The sequence below is a fragment of the Rousettus aegyptiacus genome, unplaced genomic scaffold, assembly GCF_014176215.1.
Source record: "Rousettus aegyptiacus isolate mRouAeg1 unplaced genomic scaffold, mRouAeg1.p scaffold_m13_p_3, whole genome shotgun sequence".
NCBI lineage: Eukaryota > Metazoa > Chordata > Mammalia > Chiroptera > Pteropodidae > Rousettus > Rousettus aegyptiacus.
Window position 1 is genome coordinate 139267143 of NW_023416306.1, and position 19310 is coordinate 139286452.

Genomic DNA, 19310 nt, shown 5'->3' on the forward strand with positions numbered 1-19310 from the left:
CCTCCAGGATTGTGGAATAAAATTCATACCCCTCTAACACCTTTGCAACATGGGTACCACAATCCCCATATATAGATGAAGCTCAGATGGCCTAAGGGATGCCCCCACGCTCACATAGGTAGCAAGTAACACCGAGCTGGCTCCAACCCTGAAAGCCTCGTTATCCCCATTTGCTCCCATTTTGCAATAGGCATCACGACACAACAGAGATGTGGTGGTGCGCTCTACACACTTGTATTTTCCCCTAGTATGTGTTAGGAAAACAAAATTTTTTCACTGACAAGATTACATCCAATTCTATTTCCACAAACCGAATCTAAAGCCGTGTCCAGTATCTTTCTGGGCTCACCCAAAAAGAAGTTTCTTCTTGGTGTTTATTTTAATATTTTTCTCTGATCACAAGAAAATTATCATTTGGCAGCTATGGTGAAAAGAGTCCAGGCTGAATTCTGACAGACCTGGACCCCAAATCCTAATTCTATCTTTTACTGTGTTACCCTGGGGACATAGTTACCCTCTCTCAGTTGCAATTTCCTCACTTGCAAAAAGAGAGAAATTGTTTTGAGAATTAGATGTATGCAAAGGACCTTGTAAATAATAATTATGATGATGATGATGATAATGATGATTATAGAAAATAACCATTCCTTTTCCTTTCTTCAAAATCTTCCTTCAGCTTTAATACAAAATAAGATCAAGCCTTTCATCTTTAAAAGGGCAAAGAAAAAAAACTAAATGGTGTTTGTGTGGCTGCACCTGTCTGTTCACTTAGTGTCACCATTTCCTGGGAATCAATACGATAATTTGCCCCTGGACATAGTTTCCCAGCAACACACATCTTGAACCAATTCAGGGGAATTTCCTCTGTCATTATGGTCACCTGGCTCTTGCATCAAATGGCTCCTTGCAACCTTCCATAAATATTAGGATTATGCTTGCTCAAAGGCAATGACCAAATGTTATATTTGTACACTGGTTTTCTTGGGATTTTATAATACTAAGCAAAGAGCTGTCAGCTGAAGCCATCACACTATCTTTGAAGGAAGTTGGGTGTGTATTTTTGTGTCATGCAAAGAGAACAGAAAAAATTTATTCTCAGAGTTTTCTGACCCAAAGGAAAAGGAGTAAGCCCTCAGTGAATCCTCAATAACTACTGTTGATCAGGAGAGACCCTGGAAATAACCTGACTTTTCCTGCATAACAGTCGACTCTGACATTTTCTTTTCTGTCCACTGGGAGTAGGCTGGCAAGTACTGTCAAGGAAAAACTACAGTCAGGTTATTGCCAAACCATTTAGCAAACACTATATGAATTTTCCTTTTTGTATGTGTAAATATTCTTCACTTTAAATTCTTTTTATCCTTCCATGACTGCTTTTTTAAAAAAAAAAAAAAATTATGTCATTTTAATCCCTGCGGGCAAGACATTTACTTTGATATTCTTTAAGTATGTTTTTGTGATGGCTAAGCAAACACATTTTTAATAATGGTATACAGTTTTTTTAATTTAAAAAATGACAACAATTATTTTTGATAGGATTATAATCTCACCACAGTGTTATCGATTGCTGTATTTCTTTTTAATAGTTTTCCCTATGTACTGTCAACATAAGAAACATCTAAACCTGTAGAGAATTTTTATGAGTTTATTTGAGACAAAACTGGTGATAATTGGGAAGCAAAATCTCAAATGCTCTGGAGAATAACAGTTTTACAGTTTCTTTTATATATTTGGAATCAAGAAGGGAATGTAAGGAAGATTCCAGGAGTGTGGGAGAAAGCAAGGTGAAGAATAGTTAACAAAGTTGGTTACCGGAGGGTAGGGCGTGAGAGAGGAGGGGGGAGGTAGACGGGGTAAAGGGGGTCAAATATAGGGGAATGGGGGGAGGGTGAAGTGGCTAAAGGGGATCAGATATATGGTAGCTGAAGGAAACTGGACTTGGCGTGGTAAACACACAATAGAATATACAGATGTAAAATGATAATGTACACCTGAAAATTATATAATTGTATTAAGCAATGTTACCCCAATAAACTTAATTTAAAAAAAGATTGGTTATTGGCTCCTTCAAGGGGTCTTGAAAAGAGGATTACTTCTGGCATTTCAAAGGTGTGTTAACCTAGATGCGTAAGAACAAAGAACAGGGCTGGCTTAAAAATCTCTGAATAAAGAAATTGTAGGCCTTGGGCATGACTGCCCACCACAACCTGCCCAGTTAGGAACTTATGATTTATTATAGCACCGCTTTTTTGTCCACAGGATTTATTGTGTTAAACAGAAAACCATAGGCCCAAAATGGCATCACTTATGCTGAAAGCCCATGACACCAAACCTACATTTAATTTTTATTTTTTATTTTTTTAAATTTATTTATTTTAAAATTTTTTTTTATGGTGACATTGGTTAACGAAACCCAATGTTTCAGCTGTACACTTTAACAGTAAGGCATATATATATTTACACTGTGTGTTCACCTCCCATGGATTTCTTTCTGTCACCACATATTTGACCCCCTTTACCCCATCTTCTCCCCCCTCCCTCTGGTAGCCACTAATTTATAGTCCATGTCCATGAGTCTCTATTTGTTTGATTCATTTGTTGCTTTTAAAACCTACATTTAATACCTGATCTAGTTGAGGTTTCAATTTCTCCTAGAAACATGACCAGTCTGGAATTTCCGGAACAACACTAGTGAAATCATCTGCCTAGTGTCCTTGCCTAAAATAATTTACTCTTTTAATTTCTTAGCTGCTCCCTCTTCCTGTCCATAAAAACCTTCTTTTGTGCAACTCATGGAAGCTCCCTTCTAGCTGCTAGGTGGAATGCTGCCCAATCCATGAATTGCTTAATAAAGCCAACTAGATCTTCACATTTCCTCGGGTGAATTTTGTTTAACAACTGTAAACTATTTTTAAAAGTTTATAAAATATCTTGTATTGGGAAAGGGAAGAAAAATACTAGATTTTTTTTTAACATTTAATTTTTAAATAATTTTAGATTTAAAGAAAATTTGCTAAAATAGCACAAAAAATTCCAATATACCCTTCTACGAGATCCCATAAATGTTAATATTTTACCATGGTTGCTTCATCATTCTCTGTTTTCTTTACAGCCACTTCCTTCATGTGAACTGGGATATTCTCTATCATACTTATTTCCTATAATTTACAGCTCAGCATATGCTTTAACTATGCACATTTAAAATTAATCAAAATGATACACACATATGGTCAAAAAATCAAATAGAAAAGATGATCTTTTAACGGAAAGCCACGGTTCCACCCTCAGCTCAGCTCCTCAGACGCAATATCTTTTAAACAATCTTTTTTGCTTTGGGTTCTTCCCGAACCTACACATCTCTAAATAATAGGCTTCTACTGCTGTTTCTTACTAATTAACTTTAGACATTTAGTTTTAGCTTCTTTCTATGAAAGACAAGAATGTATCCCATTTTTTCCCTCTCTCCCATCGTGATATCACTATTAGTTCTTTCACTGGTCATCTCTGTGTCATCAGTCAACGTACTGAAGTCCCCATTTTTGTTCCAGCCACCATAGAAAGCAAACTGGTCTCCCATTTTGTAAGCAGAGGATATTAGCACTCCAATTCCTCACCCTCGTCTCTTTCTTAGATTGTTCCTTTGCTTTTACAATACCAACTTATAACATTTTCTTTCTGTTCTATATCCACCACTCAAATGCCCATCATTTGTTTATGAGTCATCTGACAAGGTGGAAAACTAGTAAGAATTTACCTTTCCAGGACAATGTAACCATGGGTCACTGCAGAGCAAGCAGCATGCTAGGAGTCCTTCCCCCCAGGGCCAGGATCATGACCAGCTGTCATTTAGTGAAGAATGTTCCCCCAGGTCAAATACGAATGGGGATTCTACCTTTTATCTCCACCAAATCCTTTAGTCAAATCTTTGTGTTTTTCTAACTTCTCACTATCCCCCGGGGTCAGGCACTCCTGGCATCTGTGTTTTGTCTCTAGCTTACTCCTTCCTTCTCAGGCTGTGTGAGCATGCAGGACCCCCTGAAGTGCTGGAATGTGCTAGCTACTCTGTTTGTCCTTAGAAAATTTTCTCACTTTCTTTACAGCAGCCTTCCTCTTTCATGAGCTGTCAAGAATGAAACGACTTCAGATTTCACATAAATTCTAGATTCCTGTCTACTGAAAATTTTTAGGATTGCTTAAGGCTGGACTGGAACACTGCAGAAATAGGCTATAGCGCAACTAGCTCTCTTCCTTTTACCTGTCTGGACCCTGTGGTAATAGGTTTCAGCCCTTGAAATAGACTTGCACTTATGCTCCTTGGTTCTGGCCCCATATCTGACTCCTGTCCTGACGCCTCTCTCAGACTCCATGGGGCAGAACTGTGCCTCTCTCCTCGTGTATTCTCCTTTGTTACTTTCTCAATGTGTGGTCCAGACCAGAACAGCCTCAGTGGCATCATCTGGGAGCTTGTTAGAGATGTAGTACCTCATGCTCCACCCTAGATGTACTGAATCATAATCTGCAGTTTGATGAGATTTCTTGGTGGTTCCTTTGCCAATTAAAAATTGGTCTATAGTTTTCCTGTCTTGCTTCATTAGGCATCTTCTTTTTTTTTTTTTTTTTTTGTCTTTCTGAATTTATTGAATTTTCTCATGCAGGGATGTCCCTCACCACCTTCACTTCATTATCAATTTTGTTATTTTATTTTCATTTCTTTTCCATTATTTAATGGGATCTCTAGTGGAAAAGGAAAAAAAAAATTTTGTGTGGTCAGTAAATCAGCAAGCTATTTGACAGTTTTCAGACACAGGTTTTAGGACATTAGAGTAAAAAAAAAAACAAACTTTGCTATACCCTGTTTTTATTTTGTTGTGTTTTACAGCTATCCTCTTAATAAAGGCACAGATGTGGAAGGGATAACAGATGTTTATGGTCTTGATGGAACAGTTCCTCATGTTGGAGTCTCCTGATGCCCTTGTACTAATTACTTTACACCTGGAAAGCTCAGAGACACTACTGTCTGTAAGACTGGCAGCCACCATTCTGCCAGAAATACCGGCATTAAAAGCATATTGGAAATCACAATTGTGGGGAAAGAAGAAACTTTCCTTTACCCTCGTTTCTTTTGACTGGTCCAATAATCAAATAAACATGAGACAGATTAGTAAGAGAAAACAAATTTACATACATATGTAAGGGGAAACTGAGTCAGAGACCTCTCATACATGAGAGGTTTAAAGACAAAAAAGGAAAATGAGGTATATATGACATTCTGATCTAAGAATAAGGTAAGGCACCTTGGGGCTTCAGAACTTAATTGCAGGGAGAGTGTATGTCCAATAATTAGTAGGTTAAGAAGGTTATCCCTGATAATACTCTATTATGAGCCAGGTCACTAACTCACATTCCTATAGACTGTTAAAAGGAGGAGGCAGAGTTTCTCTTGAGCTTGCAGGGTCAGTTGCCTTCAGATCAAAATACCCTGCATGCCACTGAGGTACATCTTGGGGTGGCTCATTTCAAAAACCTACACAATAAGGAAAGGGAAGGGAATAGCTCAGAAGAGACATGCAAAACTATATTTCTTTGTTGTTCTGAGCATATTTTTATTTTTAGCATCACACTGCTACTGTAAATTCATCCCAGCCAGTCATCCAAGTATTTGTGGAAATTAACTGCAATGTTATGAATGTTTTACAGATGGATGAACCAAAGCTGATGAGAAAACAAACTGGTTCTGATCTTTTCACCATTTTGGAGATGAGTTTTATCTGGCTGAAAATAAATGTTTTCAATCAGAAACTGTACCACATACAATTTTTTTTTTTCCTGCCAGAAACTGAACACTCAACTAAAAGTAGCTTAAACTGCTGGTTCTCAAAATTGGCTGCACATTGGAATTGCCTAGAAAACCTGGCTCCCACCTGGTTTCGTTGGTCTGGGGTATGACCTAGGCACTGAGAGTGATTCTCATGTGCAGCAGAGTTTGAGAACCATCGGCTTAAACAATAAGGACACTTACTGTTTCACTTAACCATGAAGCTGGTGGTGACATTGTTGCTATGGCTCAGGAACTCAGTAATGTCATCAGGTACTTCAATGTTCTCCTTAGTCATTTTCGGCATATTGTCTGACAGTGTCTCCACTCTCAGACACAAATGGCCATTCTAGCTCCAAGCATAGAGTGTTAAACACTTTAAACCACCTCATGCTCTCACTTGTCTTTGTCAGCAAGACAACTTTCTAGGAAGCCTCCCCACCCCCAAATTTCTCCTTTGTTTCATCATAGCCACCACAGACCGACTGCTGGCAAAGAAGAATGGCTTACATCAATTACCATATCGCTGTTAACAAAATAAGAGTTCCATTAAGTCAGGTGAGCAACCAACAGTATATGTCTCTGTAACCTCATTATCCAAAACAAATTAGCAATAACTCATCATTAACTTGCAGGATATCAACAGGCTCAATTGGACCCAATATTAGTTTTTTATTTTCTTTTTGGAGCAGTGCTATTTGTAAAAAGTAGTATTTCATGACCTTAATTCTTTCTTAGAGGTCTTCCAAAGAACAAAGAAAATTTAATTTTAAAAATAGAACAAAATCCTTTCTATCTTGGTGATTAACATAGGTCCATGGATACTTTTATAAATCTAAGATACATTATAGGAACTTACTGATCTTATTTTTCCTACTTCATGTATTGTCATTTTATCATTTAAGGAATTCTTTTATCATACTCTTCATACTTTTCCCAGCTATATTTTAAAAAGGAATTATGAGAAAATGAAAACATGATGAAATTGCCTAAACGGAATAATGCAATGGTTAAAAAAAATTGTTGCACTTCAGTTTTCTTATTGCATTGACTAAAGTATTGCTTCATTTTTCACGAAGGAATAGAAGAAGACTTGAAGAACTATCTTTATAGGTTGCTTTAAGATTTCATAGAACAAGAATTCAGAATTTTTCATTTTCCATCCATAATGGGAAGAAAAGGGAATTGACAGAGGATGAAGTTTCAAAATTAGCCGATGAATCAGAAAATAAATGCAGAGAAACAAATACAAACACTCTAGACTCTAGTGATGGTGGAATTGATCATATAAATGAAATCCAATTATGAGTTTTCAGATGATATAATAGAATATTCTCAAACTCAAGAATTAGTAAGTGGTCTATATATTTCTAAAGATGACAAGGCAGTATTTTTCATCCAGTTAATCATTCAACAGAAAGCATATCATCACCTAATATTTTTGAACAAGAACCTGGTCCATCTTGTTTTGCTAATAGGATGTATGATGGTATTCTTTAATCTTTTTTTTATTGTTTGTGTGTAAATATTTATTTGAAACAAAGGTTTGCTATGCTTAAATTCTTGTTAGCATTTCTAATGAAGTTTTTCTTGATATATTGACAAAAGTCACTCAGATTACCCAGTTGTGGGCTCAGAATCTTTTATCAGTGTCCACAAGAAAAACATATTATCTTGTTTGGGAAAGGCGCTGTGCCAGGCTATGAAGATACATAAAAAACAGGTCTGCTCTTGAAGAGCTTATAACCCTGCTGGGCGCCAGGAATATAAATTCTCTCCCATTAGCTACAAATGCCACATTAGAGATTTTTCATTGCCAGTCGTAGGATATAGCCTATTCCCTACCCCACCCCCAGCTTTCCCCAGTGTTAACATCTTACACAACTAGCAGAATATTGAAATCAAAAAACTGACATTGAAACAATGCGCACAACGTATTCAGATTTTACCAGTACAGACCTATATGTGTGTGTGTGTGTGTAGCTATATGCAGTTTTATCACTTGTAAAGCCTTGTGAAACCACCACCATAATCAAGATACTCAACTTCAACTGTACTATCACAAGACTTGCCCTCCTTACCCCTTTACAGTCATCTCTCCCTCCTCCCCATCTTTAACTCTGGCAACCATTATCTGTTCCCCGTCTTTATATTATTTCATGAGTTATATAAATGAAATTATGCAGTGAAATGGAATAAGAAATCCTTTTAAGAATGGCTTTTGTCATTCAGCATAAATCCCTTGAGGTTAATCCAAATCGTCGCATTTATCAATAGTTTGTTCCTTTTTACTGCTAAATCGTACACCGTGGTATAAATGTGCCATAGTTTAACCATTTGGCTATTGAGGGACATTTGGGTAGTTTCCAGTTTGGGGCTATTAAGAATAAAGCTGCTATGAACAGTCATATATAAGTTCATGTGTGAAAATGTTTTCATTTCTCTGGGATAAGTGCTTAAGAGGGCAATTGTTGGTCATATACTAAGTCCATTTTAGTTTTGAAAAAGACTGCTAAACTATTTTCTAGGGTGACTGTACCACTTTCAACTCCCACCAGCAATGTGATTGTTTCTCTGCATCCTCACTTGTATCTGGTATTATCATCACTAGTTTTTATTTTAGCTGTTTTGATAGATGTGTGTCGTATCTTATTGTAGTTAAGTTTGCATTTCTCTAATGGCAAATGGTACTGAACATCCTTCCATGTGCCATCTGTATATCCTCTTAGTGAAATGTGTGTCTTTTGCTCGTTTTCTAACTGAATATTTTGTTCTGAATGCTGAGTTCAAGAGTTCTTCATATATTCTAGATATATCCAATGACTATTTTTTAAAATTATAGTTTACATACCCAGCTATTTTTAATCAGCTGCTATAACATTTGAGGGAGCAATGATGTCATGAATAGTCTCTATCTCATTGAACCACATTAATACTCCTCCCTTTTTAGCAAAACCATCTGTATCAATTCCAATCCAGCTGTCTTCAGAGAGGAAGACTCTGTGGGGGCCAGGGTCCAACCCTGGGCAAAACATTTTGCCACTGATCTGTTCTACACTATTCTTTAAGAATTACACTTCCAGCTCTTCTTCCTTCTTTCTGTAGATTTTGTTATCAGAGACATGAAAGCAGCTGAGGTAATGCTGATGTGACAATTTTTGTTTATAGTTTTTCACCCTAACTTCCCACTTTCATTAGATGAGTTTCCTCTGCTCATTCATTTCTCTGCTTCCCCACTTTAGCTTTCCCCTGCTACGGCCATGGTACTCACCTCTACAATCCTATGCACCTCAGTTCCTCTGGTTAATTGATTCTGCTTCTGTGTCTAATTCCAAATTTCTGGGAGATTGGACCCCTGAATATTGGGGTCAGTTATGCATTTCTAGTGTAGCTGTGGCCTGGGGAAGGGATGGCAAGGGATGTGGGGGTATCCTTCTGGGAATGAGGCCCATGAGGTCCTCTGAAAAGGGGGCTAAGCAGAAAATTATTGTCATCTGTATTACAAGGACCATAGGAAACAGGAAGTCAAGTGATGTTAAGTAGTTCTCAGAGCCACAGATCCAGTGGTAGAGGCAGGATGCAAAGCTTGAACCTATCATGCTCCAAAGCTCGTGCTACACTGACTGTATCAACCACTCCACCAACATGGTTCCTGCCCTTGAAAAAACCTGGGTCTCTGGGTGAGATCAAGTATCCGCAGTAACAGTAGAGACACATACATTCCAACAGAAAACCATACCAGGAGAAAGCAATAGACAGATCGATTAATGAAATACAATTTACAATGAAAAGAACAATAGCATTATCCCCATTTTAAAAGTTTTGCAGTAGTTTAAATTTATGCTTATTTTATTATCCTCCTCATAAAAATACTTGTGTTTATGAGCCCTTGGGAGACATAGTTCAGTGACATACAAAGTCAATTCCATAAAGTGACAGAAAAAAACAGAATGGTACAAATCCCTCTGAACAAAATACATGCTTTAATTTTGTCCTTTACTCAGCATTAACTGATTTTCTAATGTTAAAACGGTATATTCTTAGGATTGAATCAATGGAGTAACAAGAGTGTCTTTTTTATACAATGTTGGATCTGGCCTACTCAAATTTTACTTAAGAGTTTTCATCTATGTTCATGAGTAAGACTAGCTTATAATTTTCCTTCCTGAACTAACCCTGTCAGTTTTTGATATCAAGATTATGACAGCTGCTCTATTCAATGTATATAAGCTTGGAATTTTTAATTGAGTGTTGACAGAACTTGACTCTAATTTCATCTAGCCTAGTGATTTGAGAATTTTAAATACAGACTTGTTAAAAATTGGTTATAACCTGTTCACATTTTCTATTCGAATCAGTTTTATAACAACTTTAGAAACATAATTCACATAACATACACTCACCCACTTACGTGTACAATTCAGCAGTTTTCAGGAAATTCAGAACTGTGCAACACCACCACTAATTCCAGGACATTTTCATGGCTCCAAAAAGAAACCCAAAACCCATGAGCAGTCATTCATTCTTTCCTCTTAACCCCTAGCCTTAGGCAACCACCACTCTACTTTGTCTCTTTAGATCTGCCTATTCTGGACATTTTATATAAATAGAATCACCATATACAGTCTTTTTGACTGGCTTTTTTCACTTAGCATGTTTTTATAGTTCATCCATGCTGTAACATGTTATCAGTACTTCATTTCTTCTTTTCGCCAAATAATCTCATTGTATGGATACACCACCTTGTTTATCCGTTCATCACCTGGACATTTTACTTTTGGGCTATTGTAAATCATGGTGCTCTAAATAGTCCTGTACAAGATTTTGTGTGGACATGTTTTCATTACTATTGAGTTTACACCTAGTTGTAGAAATGTTGGGTCATATGATAACTGTTTAACGTTTTGAGAAACCGCCAAACTACCAGTTTACATTCCTACCAACAATGCCTGAAGGTTCCAATTTCTCCACATCCTTACCAACGCCTGTTATTCTCCATCTTTTTCATTATATCCATCCCAGTGGGTGTAAAGTGATATCTTTGTGGTTTTGATTTGCATTTTCCAGATGGCTAAGATATTTAGCACCTTTTCCTGTGCTTATTGGCCATCTGTATATCACCTCTGAAGAAATGGCTATTCAAGTCCTTAGCCCATTTTTAAATTGGGTTATTTGTCCTTCTACTACTTTTAAGAGTTGTTTATATATTCTGGATACACATCCCTTACATGATTTGCAAAATTTTTCCCCATTCTGTGCTTCCTTTTTGTTGATGGTGTTCTTTGAAGCACAAGATTTTTAATTTTGATGTTGACTTCATCTATTTTTTCCTTTTGTCGCTTGTGTTTCTGGTGTTATATCTAGGAAACCACTGCTTAATCCAAGGTCACAAAAATTTATGCCTATTTTCTTTTAAGAATCTTAAAAGAAATTTAGTTTTAGCACTTACATTTAGGTCTTGATCCATTTGGGATTTTTTTTTATGTGGTGTGAGCCAGGTGTCTAATTTCATTCTTTTGCATATGCCTGGCCATCCCAGCACGATTTATGGAAAAGACTATCTTTCCTCCATTAAACTGTCCTCACAACTTTGTCAAACAAAAATCAGTTGACTATAAATGTGAGAATTTATTTCTGGACTCTCAATTCCATTCTATTGATCTACAGGTATATTCTAATGCCAGTACCACACCGTCTTAATTACTGTAGCTTCACAGTATGTTTTGAAATTGGCAAGTATGAATCCTCCAATTTGTTTTTCAAGATTGTTTTGGCTATTCTAGGTCCCTTTGAATTTCCATATGAATTTTAGGATCAGGTCGTCATTTTCTGCAAAGAAGCCAGCTGGGGTTTTGATATGGACTGCATTGAATCTATAGGTCAATTTCGGGAGTCTTGCCATCTCATCAGTATTAAAGCCTTCTATGAACACAGAATGTCTCTGCATTTATTTAGGTCTTCTTTTATCTCTTTCAGTATGTTAAGCAGTTCGAAGTATAAATTTTGCACTTATTTGTTAAGTTTATTCCTAAGTATTTTAGTCTTTTGGATGTTTTGAGTCAGTTTTAATAACCTTTAGTTTTTGTTAAGTACTTGGTTTATAAAAATTTATTGTAATAAAGTTATTTAAAAGTCTTGAATCAATCAGTGTTCAACTAGAGACACAACCAGTAGGTGATATATATATTAAGAGATTTATTGCAAGGAATTGACTCACACAATTGTGGAGGCTGGTAGGCAGGTCTAAAACCCTAAATCTGTAGGGTAGACTTCCAGGAAGGGCTGGCTGGGAATCTCAGGCATGAGCTGAAGCTGTCACTACAGGTATAATCTCTTCTCCCTTATAGAAGCCTGTTCTGCTCTTAAGGGCTTTCAGCTGATTAAATCAGGTCCACACATATTATCAAAAATAATCTCACTTAAAGTCAACTGACTATGGACTTTAATACAATCTATAAAATACCTTCATAGCAACACATAGGTTAATGTTTGAATAACTGCCAACTATAGCCTCTCCCATTGACACATAAAACTATCATAAGCCTCTCTCTTTTTAAAGTATGTACCATTTATAGTTAATAAATTCTTTTGCATTCCTAATATCAATTATTTGTATTTCTCTTTTCATCATGATTCATCTTGCCTTTTTATTTTTCTAATTTATTAGTCTGTCAAAGAATCAACTTTTGGCTTCTGATTCCATTATGTTTATTTTCTATTCCATCAGTCTCTGCCCTTTACGACACATTTCCAGAGTAGATAAAAATTAGTATCAACCACAGGACTACTACCAGCAAAAGGCCACATTTAAAATTTAGGCTTCAGTTGTTTTTTCTTTTTTAAACATCTCTATGGAGCATGAATTTGGACTGCATACCTATGTGGGGGCGGGGGGTGGAGAACACGCACAGAAAAAAGCCTAATGACACACACCCAAATGTGAACAGTGGTATCTCTGGTTATTAGGATCAGAGGTATGCTTTTCCTCATTCTTTCCCATATTAAAAAGTATTTATTTCTAGTAATTAAATGCAATGCAGGAATCTTGGTTGATCCTACATTGGGGGTAGAGGGAAAGCTAAAGGGCACTTTGGGAGAAACTCTAATATGAAACATATGTTAGGCAATAATATTCTTGTGGTAGGTTTCTTTGGTATAATGATAGAGTTCCACAGAAGAATGTCTTTGTTCTTAGGGAATACATGTAGTACTGAGGGGTGAAATGCCATGATGCTAATTTCAAATGGTTCAGGAAAAACCCTGTTTATAAAGCATAGAAGGCAAAATGTCAACAATAAGTCGATTTAGATAAAGGGTATATGTGTGTTCACTATCCTATTCCAAATTTTCTGTAGGTTTGAAATTTTTCAAAATAAAAACCTGGGGGAAAATTATATACTTCTATAATAAAAGAGCTGGAAAACAAAAAAAAGCCTGTAAAACAACCAGTCACTGATTAAGATGCTTTCAACATGATGGGCCTCATCCTTTTGTCTAAGGGCTCTGCGCCATGCTAGCGACAGTGGCTCACCAGGCTGTTGCACTGATAGGAGAGGCTGTAGATTACCACAGTCCCCACAGCTGGCAGGCGTAAGCCAGTGCTCTCTCGCTTACTCTCTGGAATAATTAGATAATGTCCTTTTCATGAGTGTAAAGCTATAAAATAACACTCTGATAAGTTTTTGCTATTGGAGACTAAAGTTAAGCACATTAACAACTTTCTACAGTACATAATAAGCTCAGAATAGGCAATATTATTGATACCATGATAGTGGTTTAGTATTTTAGTAAATAACAAACTAATATATTAGTTTACTTACCTTTTCATTGTCCTACCATTAAGCCTTAATTCTCTGAAAAAAAAAATTTTTCTTAAAGAGGTTTAACCTTATACAGCAAACGAATAAGGATAATGTTACTTGGTTTCAATGTTTTAATGCATAAGTTAAACCAAGTCAATACAAAAACTTTCCTTCAGCCAAATAAAACAGGAGACTAAAAAAAAAACGTTTGCAAATCCTTGGTATTACCAGGTTCCTAGGGATCTGAAACAGAACACTCAGGGAGTACACCCTCGAACATTATGAACTATGTACCACAGCAAGTTAAGGGAATAAAGGACATGTCTACAAACATGCTTTCCAAAGTATTACAAGTAAACTGTTACTTCAGGATCTTGAAATCAAAATTAATTCACTCTGAATCAAACTAAATGGCAAAGAAAGGTTCAATAGCCAATAGCATGATAGATGACATTTAAACATCACTATGTGCCAGGAACTAAGTGCTTTTATCTCATTTAAGTCTCACAACAACTCTATGAGGCAGATACTATTATTATACCCATTTTACAGATGAGTGGGCAAAGGCTAAACTTGTCCAAGGTTATTCAGCTGGTATCTATTGTGGTGGGTTTTCAAACCAGGGTGGTCTGGCTTTGAAATCTGTGCTCCTAATCACTGTGCTATAATCTCTCTCAATACCAACAACTAATTTAAAAATATGAAATGTATTTATTCCTTCCTAATCTTAATCATTATAAGGACTATCCGTCTAAATTTTCAACATTTTGTTCCTTTCAATCTATAAAACTATTCGATTTTGATTTTATTATACTATTCACCCGTCCCCGCCCCTGTATCTTGCCCTCATTAAGTCGCTGCATGTATGTTAAGCTCTGCTTAGAATAATAACCAAAAGTGTATGAAATAATTAAATCTTGTTTGCTCAAAATAAAAGAGGAGTTAAACACTTTTCGTAACACTTTTTTTTTTTTCTTGACTTCCAGAGTTTGGCTTTATTTTGCAGTACAGAAATCATTCAGAGCCATTTTGAGACAGACATCATTAAAGTAGAGGCTCTGTCAAATCAATACTGCATTACAGCTCAGTCTGTTGAAGAAGTCACACCTGAGACAAAAATGGCTTCTACATCTACCTGCTTTATGATAGGTTTTGTTCTCCTTTGCTCTCATCAATTTTATTAAGTTAAAATACTTCACACAGGCTTTCTCCAAAATGACTCTCAAAGTCTGGAGTTTGGTTAGAATTTTAGGCCCACGTAAAACCAAACTTGTGGCTATGCTACACGACAGAACACAAAATGTAAAACTTTTTCCCCTAACCCTTTACTAGTACTGATCAAGGCTTCAAAGACTTGCTCAGAAAAAGTACTATTGATGCTGATAGCCAGAGCACATTATCAGGAGCATTATGCCCTGGGCTGTGATCCTATCAAAACACTATCTTCGGTATATAATGCATAGCAGGATGGGGATGATGGAGGAAATTATAGATATAAATATAAAACACACTTTCTAGAAACATTCCCATTTCATGGAAATACAATGTTAAGGCCATATCAAGCTAAATATGGAAAAGCAAAAGTTTTATTTTTAAAAAACTAGGCTATACAATTGAAAGCCATATACAAAAAATTTCTAAAACAAAAATGTCTCATCTACAAAATTATGTACATAACTTAGGCCCCATATTAAAAAACATGGTCCCCTAGGTCCCAATTAGACAAAGAGAGCCATCTATGATAATGCTTGGGAAGAGATTACTGTATCTGACATAAACCAAAAGAGGAAATACCAACAAGGTATTTCAGTGCTTAGAGGTGTTAAGACCTTGGCTTTGATGATTTTGAAGGTAAGAAAATCAAACTGGCTTCCACTGGGACATGCTAGTCAAGTCGGTGACCACAACAATCACAATGCTTCTGGGTGGCCTCAATTTGGGGGCAGAGCAATCTGCAGAGGTGATAGTTTTTACATGTTCCCTGCTACCTATACCAGTATAATTACTACATTATAAAGACAAAAACTGTCTTTAAACTCTTTTTAAAATATACAGCATTTTCTAAAGATTTTTTAAAAGTCCAGATTTATCAAAGATGAGCAAAAAAAAAAAAAAAAAAAAAACCCATTACTTTCCTAAGGCCACTTCCTTACTCTATTCCTGCTTAAATGCAAAAGCTGACAGTTTCTGATTCGTAGAAAGATCTAAAGGTTTTTGCTTTTTAGGCAAATTCAGATTCTCCGTTGCTTTTTCTTTCTGGTTTTCAGTTTCTTGACTTTCATCCACAAATTTTCGCTTCTTTGTTTCAGCAACATCACTTGCAGTTTCTCCTTTCGCCTTGGTAGCCCATGCCTTTAGAAAAATATTGGAGAAAAGATCTTTATGCAATAACAAATAAATAGGAAAAAAATTATTTCTTTACTTTCCCAGGTAACATAAAAGTAGCATAATTAGCATTTGTTAAGCTAATCATTAAGGAGTCTCACTGTTAAATTTCTTACTACTTAATTGCAAAGCACATTAAAAAATTTACATTTTATCTCTAACATTTCAATCTATACTCAGCTTGTATTTAACCATATCAAGTGCAAAATACTAAACCTCCAGGTATTTTTTAAAAATGAAACTTTTCATTTTGAGATTGTAGATGCACAGGTAGTTGTAGGAAATAATACAGAAAGATTCTGTGTACCCTTTACTCACTTTCCCTCAATGGCAGAATCTTAAAAAATCAGGATATTGACATCAACACAATCCCCCTTTTTACTTCTACTCATTTGTGTGAGTCTGTATGTGCATATTTAATTCTATTGTAGGTTCTTGTATTTACCACCACATTCAAGATACAGAATAGTTACATCACCACAAGGATCCCTCATGCTGCTCCGACTCCTCACCCAGGCCCCAACTGCTGGCAATCAGAACTCTTCTTCATCCCTATCACTTTGTCATTTCAGGAATGTTATACACAGTATATATTCTTTTGGGATTGGCCTCTGTTCACTAACCAAGAACCTAACAAGTTTCACTCATTTCATGTCTTAAATCTCTCTTAATCTATAATATTTCCTCCTCCTCCTCCTACTTTATTTTCTTTCCAGTTTATTTATTGTAGAAAAGGGATTCTCTGGGCTGTAGAATTCTTCACATTAATAGACCGGATATAAGCAAATGTTTAAAGTTTATATATCTTAAAAATATTGATTACATTTCTAAGTATTCAAAAACACAATCACAACTTTTGCCAAGTTGTTTCTTCTGCTGTGTAAGGTCTGATGTATTCAGCTGCCACTTTAGTTAATTCTTTTAGAATTTCTATCCTTTTATAAATACTTACAAAAAATGAGAAACATAAAGTTGCTATGAGATTCTAGAGGAGGCTAAAAGTGGTCAGGCCAGTTTCTAGCTTCCTAATTTTTTAATACTTTTATTAATAGAACCCAGTTTATTGAGGCAAGAATCTATGTCACTAGGCCGCAATGCCACACACTGTCATTCCTAGGGAAGTGAAGTCTGAGATTTAATTAATATACCATCACACACATTGCTTTCCGTTGCAACAGAAAGCTGCTCCTAGCCTTCCTTCACATGGCAAATTTATATGAGAGGTAACAAGTACAGGCCACCAATTCTAATTTCCACAGAACACCAGCTCTCCCCCCAAAAGCAGTATTCTCATTTAGTATTCATTGTACAGTAAATAGTATTTAAAAGATTTCTGCTTACAAGGAACCTAATAGTCCAAAAAATGTGAATTAACTTCATTTTTACTTAATAATTGTGTTTTCAATTTATAAGTACTGCTTATTCTTGGTGTAGTCCACTAACTTGTAATATGTAGGAACTTATACAGATGTAAACAGTATACCTGCCCCCAAAATTAAATATTAGCACTAAATAATAACTATTACACATCCATATGTTCAGGGCTGACATTTCAGTTAATTTCTTCTCCACCAAGCTTCCTCTTCCTCAAAAATATTCAATTTTCAAAAAGAGAAAAAGGCATTTTCTATAAGGATTTTTAAAACTTGGGAATTCACTAAGATCTCAGTCTCAGCATAATTAACCTTACCTTCCTTTCTTCAGTTGACAATACTCTAAATAGAAGAATTCCTTTTTTTATTATGTCTGCTTCATCTGATAAGTCAGGATTGTCAGATAAAATATTACTTCTGTTTTCTTCTAGCCACATCTGGAACCCAGTCTTTGGCCTAATAGCACAATAATGTGAAAAAATTTTATACTTAACACATAGTTTAAAGTGCTATATAATTTTCCAGGTTAGTAATTAATCATTAGTGTTTGTATACCTAAAGAGACACAATTAATTACACTTGTTAATATTCATATTACATATTACTTAACCTGCCTGGAGACTGCAGGAATAATGAACCAAAATATTCTTTGTCAGGTCAATTCGAAGGGATTATTCACACTTGTATTTTCCAAGCGCAGCAACCATGATTTCTGCACTTTCAGTTCTTATAATGTTGACAGGCTCAAGGTCGCCAATCTCACTTAGCCCCTCTGGCCCAGTAAAATTCTACCATGTAGCCTTGGCAAGCTCTTTCTCCATTTCCCAAACCAGCTATTTGAAATTTTCAGAATTCTCTTGGGCTCCTTACCCATTCTCTTATCCTGGCTCTCACAGCTGGCCTGGGAGTGTGGGTACTTTGTTGTATCACCATTACATAAAACATGGACATAGCACATTGTCAATTTTATAAGATTTCACTTCTGATACGAACTGTCTTTAGGTCACAAGTGAAGGTTTAATGCAAGTATATTAATAATTACTGGGTGCTTTTTCTTTCCTGTATAACCAGTTCCTAGCATAAAAAAATGGAAGCACCTTAAATACAATTTTCACTGTTTAATTATCTAAATTGAATTCAGAATAAAACAGGAAAAATAAAATGCATAGCTACCCCCTCAGATCAAACTGGTTAACATGAGATATGATTATATGATACATAATGCTAAAAATGAAATGAAGACTTTTCAATTTAACTGATGCATTTTAAATAAATCTAGCAAAAGACATCAAAATATTTGGTAACATACTGTAAAGGTGGACAAATAGGATCTGGACGAACGGGAACTCTCATATTGCTAGGGTATATAAAATGATACGACATCAATGCTAAACAGTATGGCAGTATCTATTAGAATTATAAGTGCACATTAACTTTATCCATAGAAGAATCCATAGCTATAAGTACATATGAGAAATAACTTATATAAAGTTATTCATTGCAATACTATTTGTATTAGCAAACAATCTTTTTCCACTAGTGGAGACCTAAGCAATTATGATATATCCGTTCAATAAATATAAAAAGATTACAGAAACTCTGTGTAGTAATGAAATGAACTGCAAAAGCTATTAAGTGGAAAAAAAGCAAGAGATAAAACAATGTATATGGTACCATTCTTGTAAAACTAAAAAAACCCAAAAAACAAAAAAACAAAAAACAAAAAACAAAAACAAATAAATATAAGTGTGTGTCCGTGCATAGATTAATTCTGAAAGGCTCTGTAAGAAACTTGTTGCTGTGACTGTGGAGCGGGGAACTGGATAGATAGGAAAGATATTTATTCTTCATCACACATCTTTTTGTATCTTTTGACTATATTTCTCCCATGTAACTACATTAGCTATTTAAAAAATGGATTAATTATAAAATATA

General features: G+C 35.7%; 1 protein-coding gene across 3 annotated transcripts in view; it reads right to left on the reverse strand.

Moving 5' to 3' along the window:
• Window positions 1–13819: 13819 nt before the first annotated feature.
• WDHD1 (WD repeat and HMG-box DNA binding protein 1) overlaps window positions 13820–19310 on the reverse strand; it is a 48419-nt gene continuing 42928 nt past the window's right edge. For all 3 annotated transcript variants that reach the window (XM_016132819.2, XM_016132821.2, XM_036218196.1), the window contains 2 exons: window positions 17693–17831; window positions 13820–15969 (listed from right to left, as the gene is read on the reverse strand). In XM_016132819.2, the coding sequence (XP_015988305.2) occupies window positions 15772–15969; window positions 17693–17831 (337 nt within the window). In that variant the 3' untranslated portion in view covers window positions 13820–15771. The remainder of the gene's footprint in view (window positions 15970–17692; window positions 17832–19310) is intronic.